Below are 22,301 nucleotides of genomic sequence, written 5' to 3' on the forward strand. Positions count from 1 at the left end.
TTATTTTATTTTCAATGGAAATTAAAGCTGATGCAGATAAGCGGTCTTGACCCATAGTGGAACGTAAATAGTTTTTTATGAGTTTTAATTTGGAAATTGGCCTTTCTGCGCTTGCCACTGAAATAGGGGAAGTTAGTAAAATTCATAGGGCAATAAATAAATTTGGAAAAATTTGGATTAAAGAATTTGCCGTAATATACTTCAAAATTTCCAGTGCATCTTTCGATTCCGCCGAAGCTTCCATTCTTAAAAATGTATTTATTTCCGAGTATAACTCTTCATGGTTCACGTCCGATTCTTCTGTACTAGGATTTCTCAGTGATATTTCTAAATTTTTACAATCATTCAACAATTCATTTGCATCTAAACTTCGCATTTTTTCGGTACGGGTTAAAAAACCTAATATTTTGTTGTATGAATCAAGCATTTTGAATCTTTCATTTAAGCTTACTAATGCAACATCAATTATTGCATTAAAAAAAATCTAATAATAATAAATAAACAAACAAACAAAATAAACAAGTAATAAGAAATAAAATAAAAAATAAGAAATAAATAAACAAACAAACAAAAAGTCATTCAGTTAGGAGGATGGAAAAACAGAAAAAGCCTTTGAGACGTGTAGGTGTATATGGGCAACGATATATTTGTCACAGTCATTGTCAATGTATATGAGACTAGAAACCGCATACTCTTTCATATGGTTGCCAGGCATTATGTATAACGCAAAAAAAAATTGCTACATACATAATAATAGATGTATATGTAAAGTTGAATATTTTATAAAAATACTGTTTATAAAAATACTGTACGCATACATTATATTGAATTTTAATAAATGAGTTTCGTTGTTTATATTTATTGTACTAAGAAAATTTTTTTATATTACTTGTACTAAGAAAAAAAATGCGAGGCCACCTGAGCGCGAGGCCACCAGCAAATGCCTGCTTTGCCTGTGCTTAAAACCGCCGCTGATTAAGTACTCTAGTATTAACTTTTGATATTTAATACTTAAATTAAAAATTTAAAAAAGAAAAAATTAATAAAAAGATTATTGCAGAAGAAATAAGTATAATACAATTATATTTCTTTAACTATAATTTTTTTGCTTTACAAAGTTATATATTTTTTAGTTATAATATTCAAGTAGTAACACTATTTACTTGTGCCTATGTAGTTTTTTTTGTTTTTTTGTTCAAAAATTTTTTTCTTAATGCTGCTGCAAGAACTAGTTATAAATTGTTAAAAATTTTTTGTTACAGACCAACTGATGCTGTTTTAACGCCTCTAGGAACTAGAGACCGACTCTTTAATGGCGAACAAAGTTACACTTTGTTGCTAAAGTATTCTTTTTCTTTGGTAATTTGTTTGCAATTTGTTTTTTTGTGGTTTCTTTTTTTTTATCTAATTTTTTATTAAATAAGATATTTTTCATAAATATTGTTAAGGAAGCAAAAAGCACAGTATCTGTGTTTTCCCCTTTGCTTAGTGACATGTTATATGAAAGTCAGTATGAATCAGAAGAATGGGCATTATATGACTCTAACAAGCAGTTATGTTATGTTGGAGGATCATTACCTGTTAAGGTATATTTTGGATTATTTTTAATAAAACAACTTGTGAAAATTTTTCAGCACTTTTTTTTTTTATTAAACTTTTTTCTCTAAATTGCAAACTTGAGTTACTAATTCATTGTTTAAAAAGTTATTTTGTGAAAGAAAATGGTTTTGAAAATTTAATATGATGAAACCTAAATTTTTAAAACTCTTTTTATTTTTTTAATAAAGATTCAGAAATTTTTCTATAATCTTGCAGAAAATTTCAAATTAGAATCTCATTACATTCTGAATCTAATTAACAATAATGTAAATTAGTAATTTGACAAAATAAGAAAATTTCTTGCTTAAATTTGTTATTGGAGGTATTTATATCTTTATACAAATAAGTAAGCTTTACTCAGAGCTTGAAGGTAAATTATTTAAAAGATTTTATCAGAAAATAAAAAAAGAAAGAAAAATCCATTCTATATCTTGTTGCATATTGGAAGAAAAGTAAGTGTAGACAGAGTATAGATTTTTATTGAGAAGCAGTGACTCTCAAGGGTTTAAAACAAATTTAAATGGTTGCTCAGCTAAGCAAGGTAATAACTATTTGTTAATTTTTTTTTTAAATGTCAGTAGTTATGATTAATTTCTAGTTTAATGGATAAGTGAGATAAGATGGATAAGTGAGATAAGATGGATAAGTGTTAAGAGAGAGTTATTAAAGTTTCCAATCTTTATTTTTTCTAATCTAGATTATTTTATGTTTAGAATAACTATCAAGTTAATCTACCAAAAGGCAATTATAATCTCAATTACCAGGTTATTTTCTTTAATAAATTGAAAATAATCTTATTGAAAATATATGTTGAGACTTTTTATAATTTTTTTTTACTTTCCGCTAGGTTCGTAATAACTCAATGAAAATGTTGGAAGACCTCAAAAAAATGGTGCTAAATCTCAAGATTCAACTTTCAGTGCCAATTGAGTTAGGATTTTTTTCAAGTCGCAAAAAGTTTGGAACAAAAGAAAATCCAACTGTATTTGCACCAATACATCTCAAGCGTCATTCTAACACACCTGTTTATATCTGTGCTCTCTCTACTGAAAAGTGATTACATGATATTTATAATCAATGCACTTTTTTATTTTTTAACTAATGTAATCAATAGGTTTAAATAATGAATTTAATAATTAAATATAAATAATGAATCAATAGGTTAATCTTAATAATAAAATAGTTTTTATGGTGAATATATTTATTTACAAGATATTCTGAGAGTATGAAACCTGGTCATTATTTAACTGGAACAGTATCTTATTCAAAAGATCCTGCTGTCAAAAAAGTGGTTTGTTCATTTCAGAAATTATTTTAAAATTTGTTTTTATATTATACTGTTCGGTGATTATTAGTTATTTACAATTACACTTAATATATAAATTTACTTTGGTTACCTAGGTTACTTACCCTATTAGTGTAATGATATCAGAGAAAAGCAAATGTAAAGAAGAAAATGTGAAAAAAGAGGTTTCACTTATTCAACTATTTTTTAATTATAATTATCAAGTTAGTCAAAATTATTTTATAAAATTGTTTTATAAAGATTGAAAAGGAGTATGAAGAAGCCAATGAAGATTTTCAATGTACGTGGATTGCAAAGTGCGTTTTAAAAAAGAGTTTATTCTATTTATAATGGAATATAGTAACAATTTATTTTTTTATATTTTGTTCAATTTGTTGCTTAAAGAGGAGATTTTGCTTAAAGTTTGCAAGATTTTTATTTTATGTTTACTAAATTTAATGTTTTAGGTTAAATGATTCTTTGTTACAGAAAACTATTGTTGAAAATCTTAGTAAAGATGTATCTTGTAATACATTTTTATCTTCAAAGAATGCACTTCTAAACAGTTTAGATCAGTCGTAAGTTACACATTGTTTATAATTTTCAATTCAAAGACTTTTTTTAATTTTATTTGTCTTTTTGTAATTTAATTTTTGCATTTTATTGTAATTATTTGATGAATTATCAGAATTAAAACTTAATTAAGTGAGAATTATGCCTAATATTAAAAAACAGAATTTTAACTTTAAACTAAAAATGGAGCTTTTTATTTTTATTTTCATCCTTTTGCAGTAACACAATTTTTTTTTAAATAAAAATAATTATACTTCCCCCCCCCTCCTCCCCACCCTTGTTTTTATAACTGCTTCTCAACATCTCAAAATACTATTTACAAGCTTTGATGTGCCATCAGTACTAATTGAGTTCAAAGCTTTGTTAAGATCCTCATTAAGTTTTTTATTTTTTTATATTTTTATAACTTATTATTATAGAGTTATTTTGTAACTTTTTATTTTTATTTTGAACTTATTACCCAATTAGAAGTGTAACACTGCACTCACAGCGGTTTTAACAGTACTAGGTCTCACCAGTTATAATTTTAGTTTTTTTAATTTTATTTTTTTGTCTTAACTTAAAATTTAAAGATACTGCTTGCAAACTCTAGCAAAGTCATTTCACACAAAAATTTTAGGAAATACACATGTCTAGCGTCTATATCCCACTTTTGAAAGTACTTCTGAATCAAGTCACCTGACTAATTTCCAAAATAAAACTTATCTATAACTAGTGTTTTTGAAAATCGGACTTTTTTTAAGTAATTAGGCTTGTCAATATATAAAAAATAACTAATTTTGTCTCTGAGACATTAGCAAATCTATTGAACGATCATTTTAAAAGTGTCTAAAGCAATAGGAAACAACTTGACCTACTGCCTCTATTTTTACTCCTAATAACATCTTCAGCCAACTCAGCAAACTAAAGACAGGATTATCAGGACCAGATGATCTTTCCCCTTATTTTATGCAAATTTGCTAGCATAGAAATAGCCTCATCACTTTATGTCCTTTTAAGTACCTCATAGAAAACAGTTAATTTTCAACACAAAAAACAATTTGGTTTCCTTCCAGGCTTTAGTACAATGGATGCTATAATTTTAGTTATAGAAAAATGGAGTTATGCTAAAGATAGTAACAAATTATTTTTTTCAATATTATTTGATTTTGCAAATGCATTTGCTCTTGTTGATCATGATAAGTTACTACTAAAGTTAACATCATAGCTACATCACATCCCAGATGGCATCTTGCTTATCTAGTCATCACCAAAATGTAAAAATAAATAATCACATCACTGATTGGAAATATATTCAAGCCGGAGTACTTCAGGGTTTTAATGCCAAATCTAATTCATTCTGTTTATTTTTAATAAATATCTACATCAAGAACATTGTTCCTAAAACCATTCTTAAAAAATAATTCTGACAACATCCTGACCTATGTTAGTTCCTGCTTGAGGTAAGTTATCTCAATCTTTTGATGATGGTATTTAGGTCTGGGCGCTTGGGTCTACACTTAGGTCTGTGGCTAATGGAATAAAGCTCAAAAGCTCAAAAAGTCATTATAATTAATTTAGGTGCTCCAACATTTAAACAGTTTTTACCCAAGAACATTAAGAAAATGGGACACACTAAGCTCGACCTATACAAGTCTTCAGGTTTTATGCTATTAGCCAGGTGATGTATAGTGCCATAGTTTATACTTCATGTAGTCTTGCATCAAACAAATAGATTCATAGTTTCCACAAAAATGCCTTACACATCATTTTACAAACAGTATTAATGTAATTAAGTTGTTTCAGTATTTGTTTTTACATTGAAGAAATACTAGATTAATATCCTCAAAAAATTCCTTGCTGACACATACCGTTTAATGTAGACACACAATCCGATAACCACTAAACTATTGGGAACTCTACTGCCTTTTCAACACATTTATTTTTAAGGTAAAAAAAAATTTTTTAAATTCTTTTACCTGCGATTTTTCTTTATTTTTCAATGAACTTTTGTTTATTGTGTAACAATAGATAAAACTGTACAGTTCATTATTTTAAGTAGAGATTTGTAAAGTAAAAATATATATATTTATATATAGGGAAAGTTCATGTACCTAGGGCCTCCTTGTACCAAGGCCACCCCACTATTTGAAAACTATAAAATTACACTTCTCAGTATAACGTAGAAGTTTTACTTTTGTAATCCTATTTTGATTCTAAGAGAGTGTTTCAATGGTTAAAATCTGAAAACGCTTTTTGATGGTCTAAAGTAAAGTTTTGCTGCTTCTATCTTATATTGTTTTACAATCCTAAAGACATTTTTTTCTAAAAGTTTTTATATATTATATTGTTTGCTACTTGAGTACTTAATGCAATGTTGATTGAGTTTCTTCTCAATCCATTAATAGATGATGTTTTTTATGAGGCCATCAAGTCTTGTACCTAGTACCATATAATTTGCTTGTACCTAGGAGCATATATTTATTTCTCTGAAGAATAAATTTGTTTGACCACAAGGTTTGTTGGCGAATTTTGATTGGTGCATAGGATTTTATTTGTTGATAATTTTGTTTGATAAATTTGTTGTAATTTGATCTAAGATTAAACAAATTTTTAACCTTTAGACTCCGTTTTAATTTTTCAGGTTTGACCACTCAGCACACAGCATTTTTAGCTAAAGTTGTAGGTTTATTAAAAATAAAAATTTTTATCAACTAAATTTAATTTTGCGATAATATAATTTAAATTTAAATTTATCAAATTTAAATTATGTGATCGTAATGTCTAAAAATTGAAGTAAAGTTTTTCTGAAAGGCAGATAAGTATATTTACATAACTTATGTAGATTGACACCATACCTATCATAAAATTTATACAGTGTTGGTCTAAAAAACGTTTTTTTTTTTATAGAAATATTTTACATAGCCCTTTTTTAAATAAAGAGAAAAAAAAAAGGCAAAAACATTTATGTAGGTAATAAAATTAAATTTTTTAACACCCCATAAGTTTATTTAAATAGAATAAATAAAACATATACTAATAGCACTTTTATTTTTTCACATTTTGAAAAATTTGTAGTCATAGTAACTGTAGTCATAGTTTTAGCAAAACTATGGGTAAATATTTAAGGAAACCAACAAATTACCTATTGCTTTGAAAATATATTGACACTAAGAGCATAAAAATATATTTCTATAAAGTATTTGTGTTTAACCTTAATTAAATATAGCTTTATTACATGTTCATTAGTATATATATAAATATATATATATAAATAAATATATATATATATATATATGTATGTATATATTTATATGTAAATATATATACATATATATATACATATATATATATATGCATATATATATACATATATATACATATATTATATATGCATATATATACATATATATATATACATGTATATATATATATATATACTTATATATATATATATATATATATATATATATATATATATATATATATATATATGTATACATATATATATACATATAAATATATATATATGTATATATATATATATATATATATATATATATATATATATATATATATATATATATATATATATATATATATTATATGACGACAGCTTGTATGAGAGTTGAATTAATTTAATATATGAACATCAATGATTACGAGTTCTCTCAATACTAATTTTTTTATTAAATCTAAGAAATTTTTGCTAGATTTTTAATACTAACATCTTCAGCTTTAATTACAAACTTGTTCAAGTTTGTAATTAAAGCTAAAGATGTTAGTACCAAAAATCTAGCAAAATTTTCTTAGAATTAATAAAAAAATTAGTATTTAGAGAATTTGTATTTATTGATGTTCATATATTATATATATATATATATATATATATATATGTATGTATGTATGTTTGTTTGTTTATAGTTCTCGAAGTGGGGCGGGATGCCATCCCGTCACTTTTTTATAAAGTATAAACCATATCGCCACCTTATTATAAACCTCTATATATAACAATGATTAGGCGGATGGTATTTTTAATTTACGGAATACTATCCTGTTACTTTTTTTTTCTCCACTTCGAGCACTATATATATATATATATATAAATATATATATATATATATATATATATATATATATATATATATATATATATATATATTAATTGATATTCTTTTTATTTCCTAAAAGAAAAAACCGAGGATCAAATCTATTGGAAATTATTAACTTGTGTAAAGAAATTCTTTCTGTGGTATGTTTTTAAAAAAGATGTTTAAAATGCTTAAAAATGCTTAAAAGTTTATTTTTTAACTATTTTAATTAGATTTTTTTTTTTTTTCCATTTGGTTGATTATTATTGTTTGTTATTGATTTTTCAATTAATATGTTTATTTATTCTAAATGATAACATTTAGTTTCCTTCTTTTATATATAAATACAGTTGTTTTTTATTTGCCATATTCATCGATATATAATCTATCAGTTTGATATAGTTGTTATAATAATAAAAAAACATTTCTTAAAACAAAATTTATTACTTTTGATAAAACATATGAAAATCATATAGATTACATAGTATAAACATTATGTAATCTATATGATTTAAATATGTTGTTGCCAAAAGTAATAAATTTTGTTTTAATAAATGTTTTTTATTATTATTATCATTATTATAAAATGATTTTTTAGTTTCAGCAATCTTTGCAATTCAACTAAAAATATGTGCGGTAGTGGTATAGTGGTAGAGCGCTCACCTCATAAGCAAGGGTTTGAGGTGAGCGGGTTGTTACCACAACTAAAGTAGTATCCTTGACAATAGTAGCCTTCTCGGAATTGGGGTGGTGAATTAATATTAAAAAAAGAAAATGATGTCATGATCTAAGAATACATTGAAATGTTTTTTTGGGATAACTGTGAGGATCAATATACACTTCAGCTGTTTTTTGGGACAATAATGGCCGTCAATATACACTGAAACAAATTAGATTAGAATAAAATTTTGAAAGTTAAAATTTTTAAAATTCTTTATCAACTGTTTTTCTACATAAATTGTTAAAAACTCTAAGAACATAAAAATTTATATAAAAATAATGTTTTTATTTATTTACTCATTATTTATAAATAGTTATTTTTTACTAATTATATGTATTACGCTTCTTTTAGATAGATCAACAAAAAATTTTGTCATATTTTTCCATGAAGACTGACCCTGATATTGATGCTGCTCAAAGAAAACAGTAAGAATTTTTTATAAACTTATATAATAATATTATTATTAAATTATAATCATTACAATTATAAAATAATAAAAAAGCAAATGGGTTTAAAATATTGCTCTATTTATATATATATCTATTTATTTTTATATTTATATTTATATTTATATATAGCAATATTTTAAACCCATTTGCTTTTTTATTATTAATTTCGTTTTTTTTTACTTCGTAATTTAACATATGCATGCGGTATAGAGTTTAACTATATTCAACATGTTACAAAGGTAAAAATTATCAAATTTTTTACTCTATCGAGTACTTTTATTTGATGTGTCAAATATTTTGCATGTTTTTTTAAGCCATATACAATTTCTTCTCCTCTGTAAAGTTTGTGCTTATTTTTTAGTATTTATGTGCATAAGAGGCCCATGGAGTACTATAAAGACTTTCAAGGCCTTTAACTAAGGTGTTAATTTTATCAACTACATAAAAATCAATGTGGAGCATTTTATATGGGCTAAATGGGCTTAAATTCTCCAATCTTGTATGTGAATATATATATATATATATATATATATATATATATATATATATATATATATATATATATATATATATATATATATATATATTAGGGTGATGACTTTTATACAACCTAGTTTCCCTGTATCATAATTTGATGAGCTTTCATTTAAGATTAAATAAAATATTACATTCAAGGCAATTTGATAAAAAAACCTCACATACAAGATGATTTTAAGAATTTTATTTATTAGCTTTTTGGCCAGATTTTTTAAGTCACTGTAAGCAGATACAAAATTGAACACAAGCTGTAGAGTCACATGCATACAACAATATATAGGATCATCAAACGCACAAGGAAGTCAAATATTCACAATAATGTCATTAGAGAGGATGAATCTCAGTGGGAGGTTGTCCTTGTTGCAGCAGGAATCATGCAATTCTTGCATAACTTTGATGGCACGCTCGCAGCACTGGTTGCTTCGGGCGATATTGATTGGAGAGTCATCTGTTTTCCAGTGGGTTTTCAAGCAATTGAGAGCTTTTGGGTAGTCATTCAGAGCTTCAGATTTGACTGCTAAACCAATGGTCAGCCTATGAGTAAGAAATGAATGAACAGATTTTACGCAACCTGACCTGATCTGTTTGAAATTCGCAAAGGGGATCTCTTTCCTTTCAGTTAAGTGACAGAAGACACGAGTGAGATGGTAGAGAAACTTCATGTCATCTCTCCAGCTGCCTGTTTCCTTAATCTCAGTTTTACCGTTGCTGAAGAGTGCTTTCAATTTATCGTAATTGCTCATCAAATCCTGCACAAAGAAATACTCGATGTTTGGTGATTTAGTTGACCCATAGAGCTCATCATCCATGACAACGCAAAGAATGCAGTCTAGCACATGGTGCTGGCAACTGATGAACTTGGGTTTGTGGTGACCTTTTTCTTCGAACATTTGCTGTAGCCGAACAACAACTGTCTTCTAGCCAATATTCATGTTTGTTGTGATGGCAACAATCATCACAACTGATTCCCACTGGTTGAACTCCTCTAACACATCCTGGAGTCCTTCCGCAATTGTTTGAGCTTTCCCATCTTTCAATTTTAGCGCAGTCAACTTAATTTCTTTAGATTCATTCTTGAGGACCACAGCCTGATATTCAAAGCCCTCAATGTGTTTGCCGTCAAAGTGTATGCTCCACTTCTCCAGATGAGGCATGATCACCAAGTGTTTCTTCACCTGAGCAGCTCTCATGTAGAGAGCCTTGTGGATTGCTAATTTACAGCAGTCCACAAGGCTATCTACACGAGCGGTTGATTGGAATTTCAATGCCCTCACCGGAAAGCTGGCGTCACACCACTGCTGCTCTGTGGGACCACAGCTTAGAGCATGTAACAAGACTTGCAATGCCTGTTGGGTTATGCTTCCTTTTGCTCATTGATGCTGCATTGTCATTCTCCCAAAGACTGTCTGTACTGTTCTCGGATGAGTCCGTGCTACTTTCAGAACAATCAGGTAGCACTAAGCTGGTAAGTGTGGACACAGTCCCTTCCATTGCCCTCTTTTGCTTGGATGGGTGGATGATATTGGTACTAGCAGGTTTGCCGGTTGAATAACCAATGTAACCTTTGCTTTCAATTTGCAGTTTGTAGAGTTTCTCATCCTCTTTGTACAACCATTCGCCTTTAATCTTGGTCATGTCAAACAGTTCATTCAATGAATCAAAGTTTTGTTTTTTCTGCAGCGCTCGTAGTCTTTCAGAAGTTTTGCTAGTTTTGCACAAATGGCTTGATCAGATACATGTGGGAAGTTCAACGTTTTGCTCCATAGGTCTTTAAGCTCTACAGCAATCAAACCAATCATCTCTCTCCGTTCTTTGGCAGTGGATTCAAGAAATTTGAACCGTCCAATGACGTGGTTTTTTAGGGCATGCAATATATAATTGTATTAACAATATATATATATATATATATATATATATATATATATATATATATATATATATATATATATATATATATATATATTTTAGATTATTCACCTCCCCAAGGCCCGAGGGGGGCCACTCAGTCAAGGAGGCTACTCATTTTTTTTTTTTTAGTTGTTATTCATGGTGCAACCCTCTCTCAACTCTTAAACTCCGAAACACGAACCTTGCCGAGCAAGGCTGCTGTGTGGAGAAACTAAGTTGAGCGCGGTACTTCCAGGGACGTGGTGGGAGTCGAACTCCAAACCTCTCGCTTACAAAGCGAGCGCTCTTACCACTACACCACTACCGCATATGTATATATATATATATATATATATATTGTTAATACTATTACATAAAATGTTAAAATTGCCTACATAAATAATATTTCAAAGTGGTTTGTGCATGACCTTTTTCAACATTTTAATGGAATAAACATCATTTTAGTCATTAATAGGCAAAAGTTCATTCATTCGTGTTACAGGAAATGATTGAGAAAAAAAACCAAAAGTCATCACCCTAATATATATATCTGACTCATTTAACTACCGTCCTAATAGTCTTTTTCCTATAATAAGCAAGGCTTTTGAATCTTTAAATAACAAAAACTTAATCTTGAATCTAATAACTTACTTTCTGATCACCAATATGGATTTCAATCTTCTCGTTCTACAGCTGATTTGCTAACAGTAATAACCAATAGATTTTATTGTGCATTAGATACATGTGAAGAGGTTAGGGCTATCGCTCTTGACATTTCTAATGCTTTTGATAAAGTTTGGCATGCTGGTCTTTTCCATAAGCTCTCTTCTTACGGTGTATCAGGTAACATCTTTAAGATTACTGAATCCTTCCTTTCCAATTGTAGTATAAAAGTTGTCATCGATGAACAGCACTCTTCTTCTTATCCTGTAACCTCAGGGGTTCCTCAAGGTTCTATCCTTGGCTCTATACTCTCTCTGATTGCTTGGAGGGGGCATTTGAGTTTAAAAAAGATCTCACTTCTGCTACAGCATGGGGCTCACAATAGCTGGTTTACTTTAATTCAGATAAAACCCAATTTTTTTCAGCCAATCATAACCACAATAATTTAGATCTTCTTATATTTATGAAGAGTGATGTACTCGACAAATCATCTACATTTTATCTTCTAGGATTAACTCTTACTTCCGATCTTTCTCAGAAACCATATATCAAATCTATTGCAAAATTTGCATCTGCTTAGGTTTTATCTTTTTATTGTGCTCGACACTTTCTTACTTCGGATTCTATTCTTTATCTCTATAAATCTTAAATCCGTCCTTATATAGAATACTGTTGCCATATCTGGGGCGGATCTTCCAATGATGCTCTTTCACTTTTAGACAAGATGCAAAAATGCATTGTAAACATAGTTGGACCTGCTTCTGCAGCCAACCTCCAACCATTATCAGATTGTCATAATGTTGCTTCTCTTTCTCTTTTCTACAAATACTATAACAGGCACTGCTCTAAGAGAGTTTCTTGTGCCATCTACTAAAATATATATTCTCGTGTTACTCGTCATTCAATTAAGTCTCACCCTTTTTCTGTGACTGTTTCTAAGTGCTCCAAAAACTCTTATTTCTCTAGTTTTTTTCTTCGAACATCAGTTCTTTGGAATTCGCTTCCTTCATCTTGCTTTCCTGATTCATATAATTTGCAATCTTGTCCTCTGTCAATTGTTATTTTGCTCTATAAACTTCATCTTTTCTCTTCTAGTAACTTCCAACTCTAATAGTGGTTGCTTGCAGCCTTGTTAGAAGCAAAGATGTTAAAAAAAATAAAATTAACAACATTTTGTGCTGTTTTACAGTAAAAAAATAATGATTAAAACTTTCAGAATGTTTTTATTAAAAAAAAAAAGAAACATTTAGTATGTTTTTATTCATATAAAAATATTCAGTATGTTTTTAAAAACATTCTAGTCTTTTAATACTATAGTAATACTATACTATAGGTGTATATTTATATTTATATATATATATATATATATATATATATATATATATATATATATATATATATGAAGAGAGAGAAATATATACATACATACATACATACATACATACATACATACATACATACATACATACATACATACATACATACATATATACATACATACATATATACATACATATTATTTTTTCTTTAGAGAGATGGAGAAACAAAAGTTATACACTACTAATGCATTGTACAAAATGGTTAGTGAAAATTGATAAATAAAACTCCATAAAATGATTTCTGTTTGTTAAGACTCTCTAATTTGTCAAACTGTTGCATCGTTATAAAAAGGAACAACTTGTTATCAAAAATGATATATCTCATGTCAAATATTTTTATATATAACTTTTCCTTAGAACTTTGTATCAAGTTTTTTTAAGAACAAATAAATATAATAAGTTTTTAAAAAGAAGCCAATCCGAGGTTATGAACTTCCTCTCATATGAGTTTATATTGTTTAAAAAAATAAATATGGTATAATATATTAATATTTTTAGCATAAAGTTATTAAAATTTATTTATATGTTTTATTAATTTCAAATATTCTTTAGTTTATTTACAACAGTTTATATTAGTTTTCAATATATTTTTCTGTATATTTGTGCAACAGGTCAATATATTCTTCTGTATATTTCTGTAAATTATGTCAAGTTGACAGTATTAAAAGCATGTGCATAATAAAGTTACATTTATTATTGCCTTGAAAGTTTAACAAATTTACACTTAGCACATGTTTATTCAGATGTGAAAAAAGGATTGTTTTTAATATCTAAAAAAAAATTTAAAAAATTTTAATTTTTAAATTCTAAAAAAAAAATTAAATAAATTTTAATTATAAAGAGTTGTTTAAACTCCGTTGCCTGGATAAAGTTGTGATTTAGCTTGAACACCACAAACATAACCTGCTAAAAAGTTGGGTCTACATTACTCAAATAACATATTACTGCGGCATAGTTAAATCTTTCAGGTTTCATGAAGAAAATACCTAATCACTTGTTGTCACCAAAGAGGCCGCCTGATGGTACACAATTGGCATCAGGCAAGAAAAGCAAAAGGCTAAGATGATGATCAGGTGGATGTGATGAATATGTGTCTCTGCTATTGAGCATCAGAGAAGAGATGGTTTGGAAAAATTCTTTACTAATTGATAAATAATAGAAGCGGCGATGCAAGGGCTCTTAACATATCATAGGTTTTTGATAAAGTATGGCATGCTGGTTTTTCCATACGCTTGTTTTATATGGTGTATCTAAGAATGTTTTTGAGTTTATTTTATGATTCTTTTCAGTATTCAAGTCGTCCTCAAAGACCAACGCTCCTTTATTTCTAGTAACTTTCAATCTACTGCAAGTTTCTGATCTTGAATCAAATCTCTCTTCTGTAACAACTTGGGGCTTGCAGTGGTTTTTGAATTTTAACTCCAACAAAACTCTGTTATTTATTATAATAATAATCACAACATTGTTCGTATATCTATATTGGTATAGAGCAATGCTCTCGCTGAGTTTCCTAATTTACATCATCTTGGATTATCATTGACCTCTCATGGAAACCATACACACAATCATCTGTTAAAGTTGTCTTTTTTTATCGTGCATGCTATTTTTTAATTCCCAATTCTAATCTTTACCTCAACAAATCTCTTATTTGTTCTTGTAAGGAATACTTCAGTCATACTTGGGCTCATTCTTTTTAAGGATGCCATTTCTCTTCTAGATAAGGTATGAAAACACATTGTAAATGTAATTGGACCTGCTCTATCTTTCAAACTTGAGCTACTGTCCCATTGTTATAAAGTTGCACCTTTTTCTCTTTTCTACAAATATGGCAATGCTCAAACAAGCATCTCTAGTTCCACCAACCAAAACTCATTCTCACTTGACTCCTCATTCAGCAAAGTTTTACTGTATGTTACTTCATGCTCTAAAAAACTTAGTTCTTCTAGTTACTTTCCTTCGTATTATCTTCGCTTATCTCCCATTTTTATGTTTTCTGGTAATTCCCAACTTAAATAGTAGTTGCTTGCAGCTTTGTTAAGAGTAAATAAGTATTAAAAAACTGCACACATTTACATATACCATTAATGTAGCATATTGCTCTAAACCTGAACAAATTATATATAATAAACAAGCAAGATCATATTGCAAGATCCTACAAGTGATAATTTGCGACTTGCAACATTACAAATCAGAAATGAAAGATTAAAAAAAGTTTAAAATATATATTTTTTTTATATAGTTATATTTTTTTTAAATATTCTATTTACATATATATATTTTTAATAAATTCACTCTCTACAAGACTGCAAACAACCTCTGTTTAAGTAGGGAGTTAGGGGGTTAGCATAATTCAAAGAAAAAAGTGAAAGAGCAAAAAGAAAAGTTGAAAACTTAAAAGAGTCAGGAAAACATGAAAAATGAAAAAAGGAAAAAATTTAAATTTCTGCTTTATGATGATTTATGCATAAGGAACTCAATCATCAAATGAGTCATATGATAATTGAGATTTGATTGATCAAACAAGTACTAATAGCTTGCTTAAGCAGGTTGTTTTGAACAAGTCGTTTTTTTTTTTGACAAAAGCGACCATGGTAGCTTTTGTCAAAAAGAAAAAAGTTTGCAACTTTACAGCAATAGGACAGAGGCTTAAGCTTGGCAACTAGAGCAGGTCCAACAACAACAACATTTACAATGTTTTTGAACCATGTCATGAAAAGGCCTTATTAGAAAAACTAGCCCAAATATGTAAGAATATTCCATACAAGGAAAAATGAGAGATTTATAGAGAAAAAAAAATTCCATCCTCTATCTCTGCTAAGGTTGCCTTTACTGTGCTCTGGAAGATTATTAATGTAGATGAGGAACAACTCAAGACCAAAGTTGTGGTACATATATATATATATATATATATATATATATATATATATATATATATATATATATATATATATATATATATATATATATATATATATATATATATTAGGGTGGCTCTTAAAAAAAACATTTTTCGAAAATGTCTGCTCAACCACTGAAAATGTGTTCTATATAACAAAATAATACTAGAATTAAAAAATTTTTGAAAAAAAAAAAATATTTTTAGGGGTAGCTCAAGACCCTTAAACATCAGACAGGTCCTTATAATCATCAAAAAAATAGTTCTTGAAAATTATATTAAGTTGGGTCTCAAAAGAATCAAAATTATGTAAAAACTTTAAAAAAAAACTATTTTATAAAAAACATTAAGAAAAAAATATATAAAATTTTTTTGTAAAAATGCCTATTTTTAGCTTTTAGTTTAAAAATAGCATTTTCTAGCCAGTGAAATCTGAATTAATAATTAATTTATAAAGTGATGATTATTTTTGAAGTTTTTATATTATTTCGCATCTTTTGAGACCCAACACGATATACTTTTGAAGAACTATTTTTTTGATAATTATGGAGACCCGTTTGATGTTTAAGGGTCTTGAGCTACTCCTGAAAATATTTTTTTTTGAAAATTTTTTAATTCTAGTATTATTTTGTTATATAAAACACAGTTTGAGTGGTTGACCAGACATTTTCAAAAAATGTTGTTTTAAGAGCCAACATATATATATATATATATATATATATATATATTTTTTTTTTTTTTTTGTTATTTCACCTCCCCAAGGCCCAGAAGGCCACTACAGATGAGGAGGCTACTTAATTGTGGTCATAACCCTCTCTCAACTCTATAACTTCAAAACACAAACCTTGACGAAAAAGGCCGCTGCGCGGAGAAACAAGTTGAGCGCAGTACTACCAGGGACGTGATGGGGATTGAATATATATATATATATAGTTATAGTTATATATATATATATATATATAGTTCTATAGATTGTTGCATTTGGGAAGTACGAAAGGAAAAAAATGATTCTTACGCCAACACATACGTCCTTTTTGATTACTTTTGACTTTCGTCCAACATTTGCGTGTTGTCGGAAAGTAAAAACCATTAATTTAATTACACATTAATCGTTTTTTAAAAAAACTGCAAAAACGCAAATTTAATTGACCAGAGTGTTTTTAAAAAGATTCTGAATGTTTTTAACAATATAAACAATGTTTTTATTTTTATTTTTTTTCATAAAATGTTTTAATTATTTTTTTTTTTACTGTAAATCATGCGCGGAGTGTTGCTACATCAACTATCTTATAGCCTGACTCGCAACAAACTGTTGCTACATCGACTGACAAATAGCCTGACTCGCAACGGAGTGCTGTTATATCAACTGACAAATAGCCTGACTTGCAATGGAGTGGTGCTACATCGACTATCTTTTAGCCTGACTTGCAAGGGAGTGTTGCTACATCGACTGAGGGTTTGGTTGGGGCAGGCAGTCTTTCAATTATTAAAAAAAAAAAAATTCTGGTCTTGCATTTTAATTTTAACTTTTTATCAACAAAATACGGAAAAACTTTCTGACAACCAGTTAAGAGTTCTATATATATATATATATATATATATATATATATATATATATATATATATATATATATATATATATATATATATATATATATATATATATATATATATATATATATATACACATACATACATACACACATATATAACTATAAATACATGTTTAGACGAGCGAGGGCTTGCTATAAAAGTAGGAAAAACTAGTAACAATATTTTAACTAAATACGCTAAGTGGATATGTATATATATATATACACACTTATATCGTGGTCGAAAAAGACTTATGGTAAAAAAAAGTCTCTTTCAACAACAGTTGCGAAAAAAAATAATAATAACAAGTTCTGAACACATAAAATAAATTAAAAATATTTTTGTGTAAGTACGTATTTTTTAGGTTAATAGTAAATAAGAAATATTTGTTTTTTAAGGGTCTTGCTGTTGCAGATAGCTTGCAGGCAGTTGGGGGTAAAACTTTTTTCATTTCAGTAATTTAAAAACAAACAAAAACTAGTTTTTAATTTAAAAAAAATACACTTTGATATATAGAAAATATACTTTTTGTTATGTTAGAAGCAGATAGAAGTTTACCAACTTATGAAGTTGACACACTAGGTATGAATTTTTATGAAACACTTGGTAGAATAACTTGTTAACATACAAGACATTATACAATATTGAAACTTGTAAAAAAACTTGTAACTTTTTTAATGAAAAACTTGTCACAAAACAAATTTTTTTACCATAAAAAGCCAGTTACCATATGAAATTTATGACCATAGGCAGCTTGTTACGATACAAGACTTGATACAGTATAAAACTTGTTACTTGCTAAGTTGATACAATATGATTCAATACAAAAATTATTACAATATGACTTGATACATACAAAACTTGTGATAATATGAAAGCAAATAAAGACTGCTGTAGTACTGATGAATTACTGCTCCGAGAGGTGGAAATTTTATGAAATGGTCTTAAAGGTCTATCAAGAATGACACAGTATTGAAGTCTTTGATGACATCCCATCCATAGTCATCACACTTCAAAAAACTCATCAACATTGGCACTAATGAAGTCTTCTTTAAGATGCACAGAGTGAGCCATAGAAAAAAGGTGTAGTTGCTTTCATTGTGATTCAGCATAGCATCATGACTCCTGAATAAACTGTCTATGAATAGGTACTTTGATTATAGGTAATGTCTATAGTTTCACAACGACCTGCCACATTGTAAGATTTTTTTGTCATAATTTTTAAATAATTTCTTGATCAGTTTCAGATCTGGACCTTTGTTATCATGATTTGATGAAGTTTGTAGATTCTAAAGACAAGGGGCTTCTTTTATTGACAGTTCGTCATGGAATTCAACATAAACACTATGGAAGGTCATTAAACGCAATTCTCAAGTTCTCAGAAGAATACACTGCTACCAAAGCTGAATTTGAAACAATTATTCGAGTAAATTATTTTTTTAGTTAATTTTATATATTATATATTTATAGTTTTGTGTTTGTATATACGCATATATGTATGTACAGCAGATTCCCGATTTTTCAAACCGCTACTTGTAGAAGTTTCCGTCTATCCAAAGCGATTTTTTTTCGCTGTAGAATTTTCCTAACAAACTGATGCTTTCAGTTATTCCAAGTAAATTCTTATCCCCCGTGCGTATTCGAATAATCAGGTGCCTGTTGTATGTATGTTTATAATCAAGCTACAATAGAAAAAACTACGGATTAAATATTAAAATTAAAAAGCTTTACAAAGTAATATTATCAGAAAAATACATACATAATAAAACAATAAAAATGATTACAAATATTCGGTAAAATGCCAATCAGTATAACTAAAATAAAAATAAATAGGCAGATCAAATTAAGCATATAAGTTAAATGTATAATGATAATTTTTTGTTACTATAAGGATAGTTGGTATATAGTTTATTTTACCTTTTGTCACGCACGTAAATGTTTTTGCAGTAAAATCGTGATGCAAATGTTTTTATTAGGGTATTATTAATATTAGAGTATTATTATTATTATTATTATTATTATTATTATTATTATTATTATTAGAGTATTGTTTTCGACTCTAAATCATTTGCATACTTTTTTTCATAAAGTATTAAAAGTTTCAATTGTTTCATACAGAATCAAAACTTTCAACTACTTAATTTTTTTTTTTATAAACAGATGACGTATGATGGTCTCATATAATTTGTTATAACCATCATACGTCATTCAATATTAAAGAAATAATTGTAAGAATCATTTCTGGATGTAAAGATTGATTATCTAGTATTGGTAAACTCCAACTAAACCCAAGATTGAGACAAAAATATTCCCATCTAAAATTTTAGGTCAAAATATAAATAAGTCATTATATAAAACTTAAAGTCTCGACGTTAAAAAGTGTAGTGGCTTTCAATGATGTTATTGACTACTGTTGTAATGTGTGTCTCGTGACTACACTTCAAAAGTATATCAAAAAATAAAATTTATAATTTTATTTAGAAAAAAAATTTTATTTAATTTTGATAAAACTTTATGAGACATTTGTCGCTGCGTAGTGCCATATATTTTTTTAAATAGTATTTATATTATAATAATATTTATTTAAATATTTATATTATAATAATATTTTTTGATTATTAGTTACAAAAAAAAAATTTTTCAAGTGTTTGTCCTAATTTGAATATATATAAATTTGTGATTGCACTATTTTTTGTTAGTTATTATATCCATTATATTCAATATTATATATATATTTTTTTTAGGGGGGGGTTAGGGTCAGATTACATAAAATCCATTTTCCAATTATTGATATGATCACATAAAATAACCACGTCACTTTAAAAAGACTAAAAAAACTACTCGTTATTTTCAAAGTAACATTTTTTTACTCACATAAATGTGGTACCACATAAAAGAGTTTTAAACGATTTAAGTTAAGTTATTAACGTAGCGAAAACATTTGAAACATAAATCGAAAGTAATTTATTTAACTTTTTTATATTATAGCTGGCCGAGTTTCTATCATGGGAGCATGTGGCGCTTCATCTTCGAACCCAATTGTTGATTAAGTTTCCAGAGACTCATCACCCGTTTTGAATTTATTGGAATTAGTTTTAATGCTTTAAAATGTATTAGTTTTAATTATTTATTGTGCAAACATATTTTTGCGAATTATTCTTCGTTACTTGGCAACAGTACAAGTATATAATAAATAGAAACAAAAATAATATAAAAATCCTGTCTGACGAGATGCTTCGGGGCAGAAGCCGTTTATTGCTATACCCGAAAATTCGAATTAATCACGGACTACACGAATGTGATAAATAATAGCGGTCGTGGCGCAGTGGTTAGAGCGCAAGAAATCCAGGCGCTTTCGGTAAAGATCTCTTTAAGTCTTCAATCAAGATCTCAATCTTTTCGGTAAAGTCTTCAATCACTTATAGTTAGTTAAATTTTTCCAAAAGTAAAATAGTGGGAAAGTGTCCGATACCATCCGATCGTACCTCTTTCACATATACTAGTTTTGAAACCAGTGGATTAAACGAATTTTTTTTTTTAATAAATATTGTAAATAAAATGTATCTTTAATCAATAAAAAGTTATTAGTTTACACAAAAATTAGATATATAAATATCTATAGATATACTAATATATAGATATACTAATATCTTAATCAAGTATGATGATGCATCGTTCTTCTAGTGTTGGGAAACAATTTGCACTCCCAGCCAATCGCGTCGACAATTTAATATTTTGCATACCCCATATTTTCACTCAATGTCATAATAGTATTTAAAGTCACACAGCTTCTTTAGTTTAAGCTGTATATCAAGTATCCGGAGTTACCCGCCGTCCGGGGCTACCCAACTTTCCCTTATTCATTTTCCCGGAAGTGATTATATCATTCTAAAATGTTTCAGTTTTTAATGAAGATTTAAAAAACCATCTTTTTTTTTAAAAAAAAAACTTAAGATGATAACAAAACATTTAAGAGCTTTGCACATGCGCATTACTTTTTGACCACAACCTTCAATATATGATATAGCTATAATATATGATGTATACTTATTAATACTTTCATAAAGAAGTATAGTAGTTGCTTTAAAGTATTAATTGGTGGTATTATATTCTAACAGAAAGTCCTTTCTAATAATTGTGACAATATTCTTAGTGCTTTTATTGTTGCCATCATCTACACAGTTAACATCTTACACATGAAGTATTGCAATTGGGTCTCTATTTTTATTGTTATTTTAGGAACTCTCAATCCATCAATAAAACTCAATAACAAAAAGTCTATGGCATGCCTCATTATAAAAGACTATGGTACTTTTTATTTGTTTTTCTCCAAATTAAACCACCATACTCTTTTTTAATTTTTTTTGTTAAACAAATGAAATAAATAAGCATCACACCAAAAACACAGAAAATGGTAAGCAGTTTTTTTTCTTTTTTTTCACTATAATTAAACATGGTAACTTTTTCCTACAACATCACTGTATCTTTTAATGGAAACTTCTATAAGAAAATGATCTGAAGAAAAAATTTCCCTAATTATTGATTACACGACAGAATTCAATTAAAAACTACATTATTTGAGTGTGTTTTTTTGAAAATTCTATCAGTATTGTAACTGTCAACGCATTAGTTATTCGGTGAGACCTAAC

The 22,301-nt window shown here is 27.8% G+C and overlaps 1 protein-coding gene and 1 long non-coding RNA gene across 2 annotated transcripts in view; one reads left to right on the plus strand and one right to left on the minus strand.

The window, feature by feature from the left end:
• Nucleotides 1–20,795, plus strand: part of LOC101241465 (tripeptidyl-peptidase 2) — a 79,008-nt gene extending 58,213 nt beyond the window's left edge. Inside the window, exons 26-40 of the mRNA XM_065788573.1 lie at nt 1,263–1,359; nt 1,449–1,586; nt 2,313–2,363; nt 2,447–2,652; nt 2,812–2,890; nt 3,001–3,069; nt 3,146–3,201; nt 3,352–3,462; nt 7,628–7,688; nt 8,600–8,673; nt 13,316–13,364; nt 18,051–18,087; nt 18,193–18,234; nt 18,894–19,078; nt 20,641–20,795. Coding sequence (XP_065644645.1) covers nt 1,263–1,359; nt 1,449–1,586; nt 2,313–2,363; nt 2,447–2,652; nt 2,812–2,890; nt 3,001–3,069; nt 3,146–3,201; nt 3,352–3,462; nt 7,628–7,688; nt 8,600–8,673; nt 13,316–13,364; nt 18,051–18,087; nt 18,193–18,234; nt 18,894–19,078; nt 20,641–20,730 — 1,345 coding nt within the window. The 3' untranslated portion in view covers nt 20,731–20,795. The remainder of the gene's footprint in view (nt 1–1,262; nt 1,360–1,448; nt 1,587–2,312; nt 2,364–2,446; nt 2,653–2,811; nt 2,891–3,000; nt 3,070–3,145; nt 3,202–3,351; nt 3,463–7,627; nt 7,689–8,599; nt 8,674–13,315; nt 13,365–18,050; nt 18,088–18,192; nt 18,235–18,893; nt 19,079–20,640) is intronic.
• On the minus strand, nt 19,199–19,697 carry LOC136075432 (uncharacterized). The gene is made up of 3 exons (XR_010635936.1): nt 19,570–19,697; nt 19,412–19,466; nt 19,199–19,334 (listed from the first exon to the last, which is right to left on the minus strand). It is a non-coding gene; the product is annotated as an uncharacterized LOC136075432 (long non-coding RNA).
• Nucleotides 20,796–22,301: the final 1,506 nt, after the last annotated feature.

This window comes from Hydra vulgaris, chromosome 01 (assembly GCF_038396675.1).
Source record: "Hydra vulgaris chromosome 01, alternate assembly HydraT2T_AEP".
Classification (NCBI taxonomy): domain Eukaryota; kingdom Metazoa; phylum Cnidaria; class Hydrozoa; order Anthoathecata; family Hydridae; genus Hydra; species Hydra vulgaris.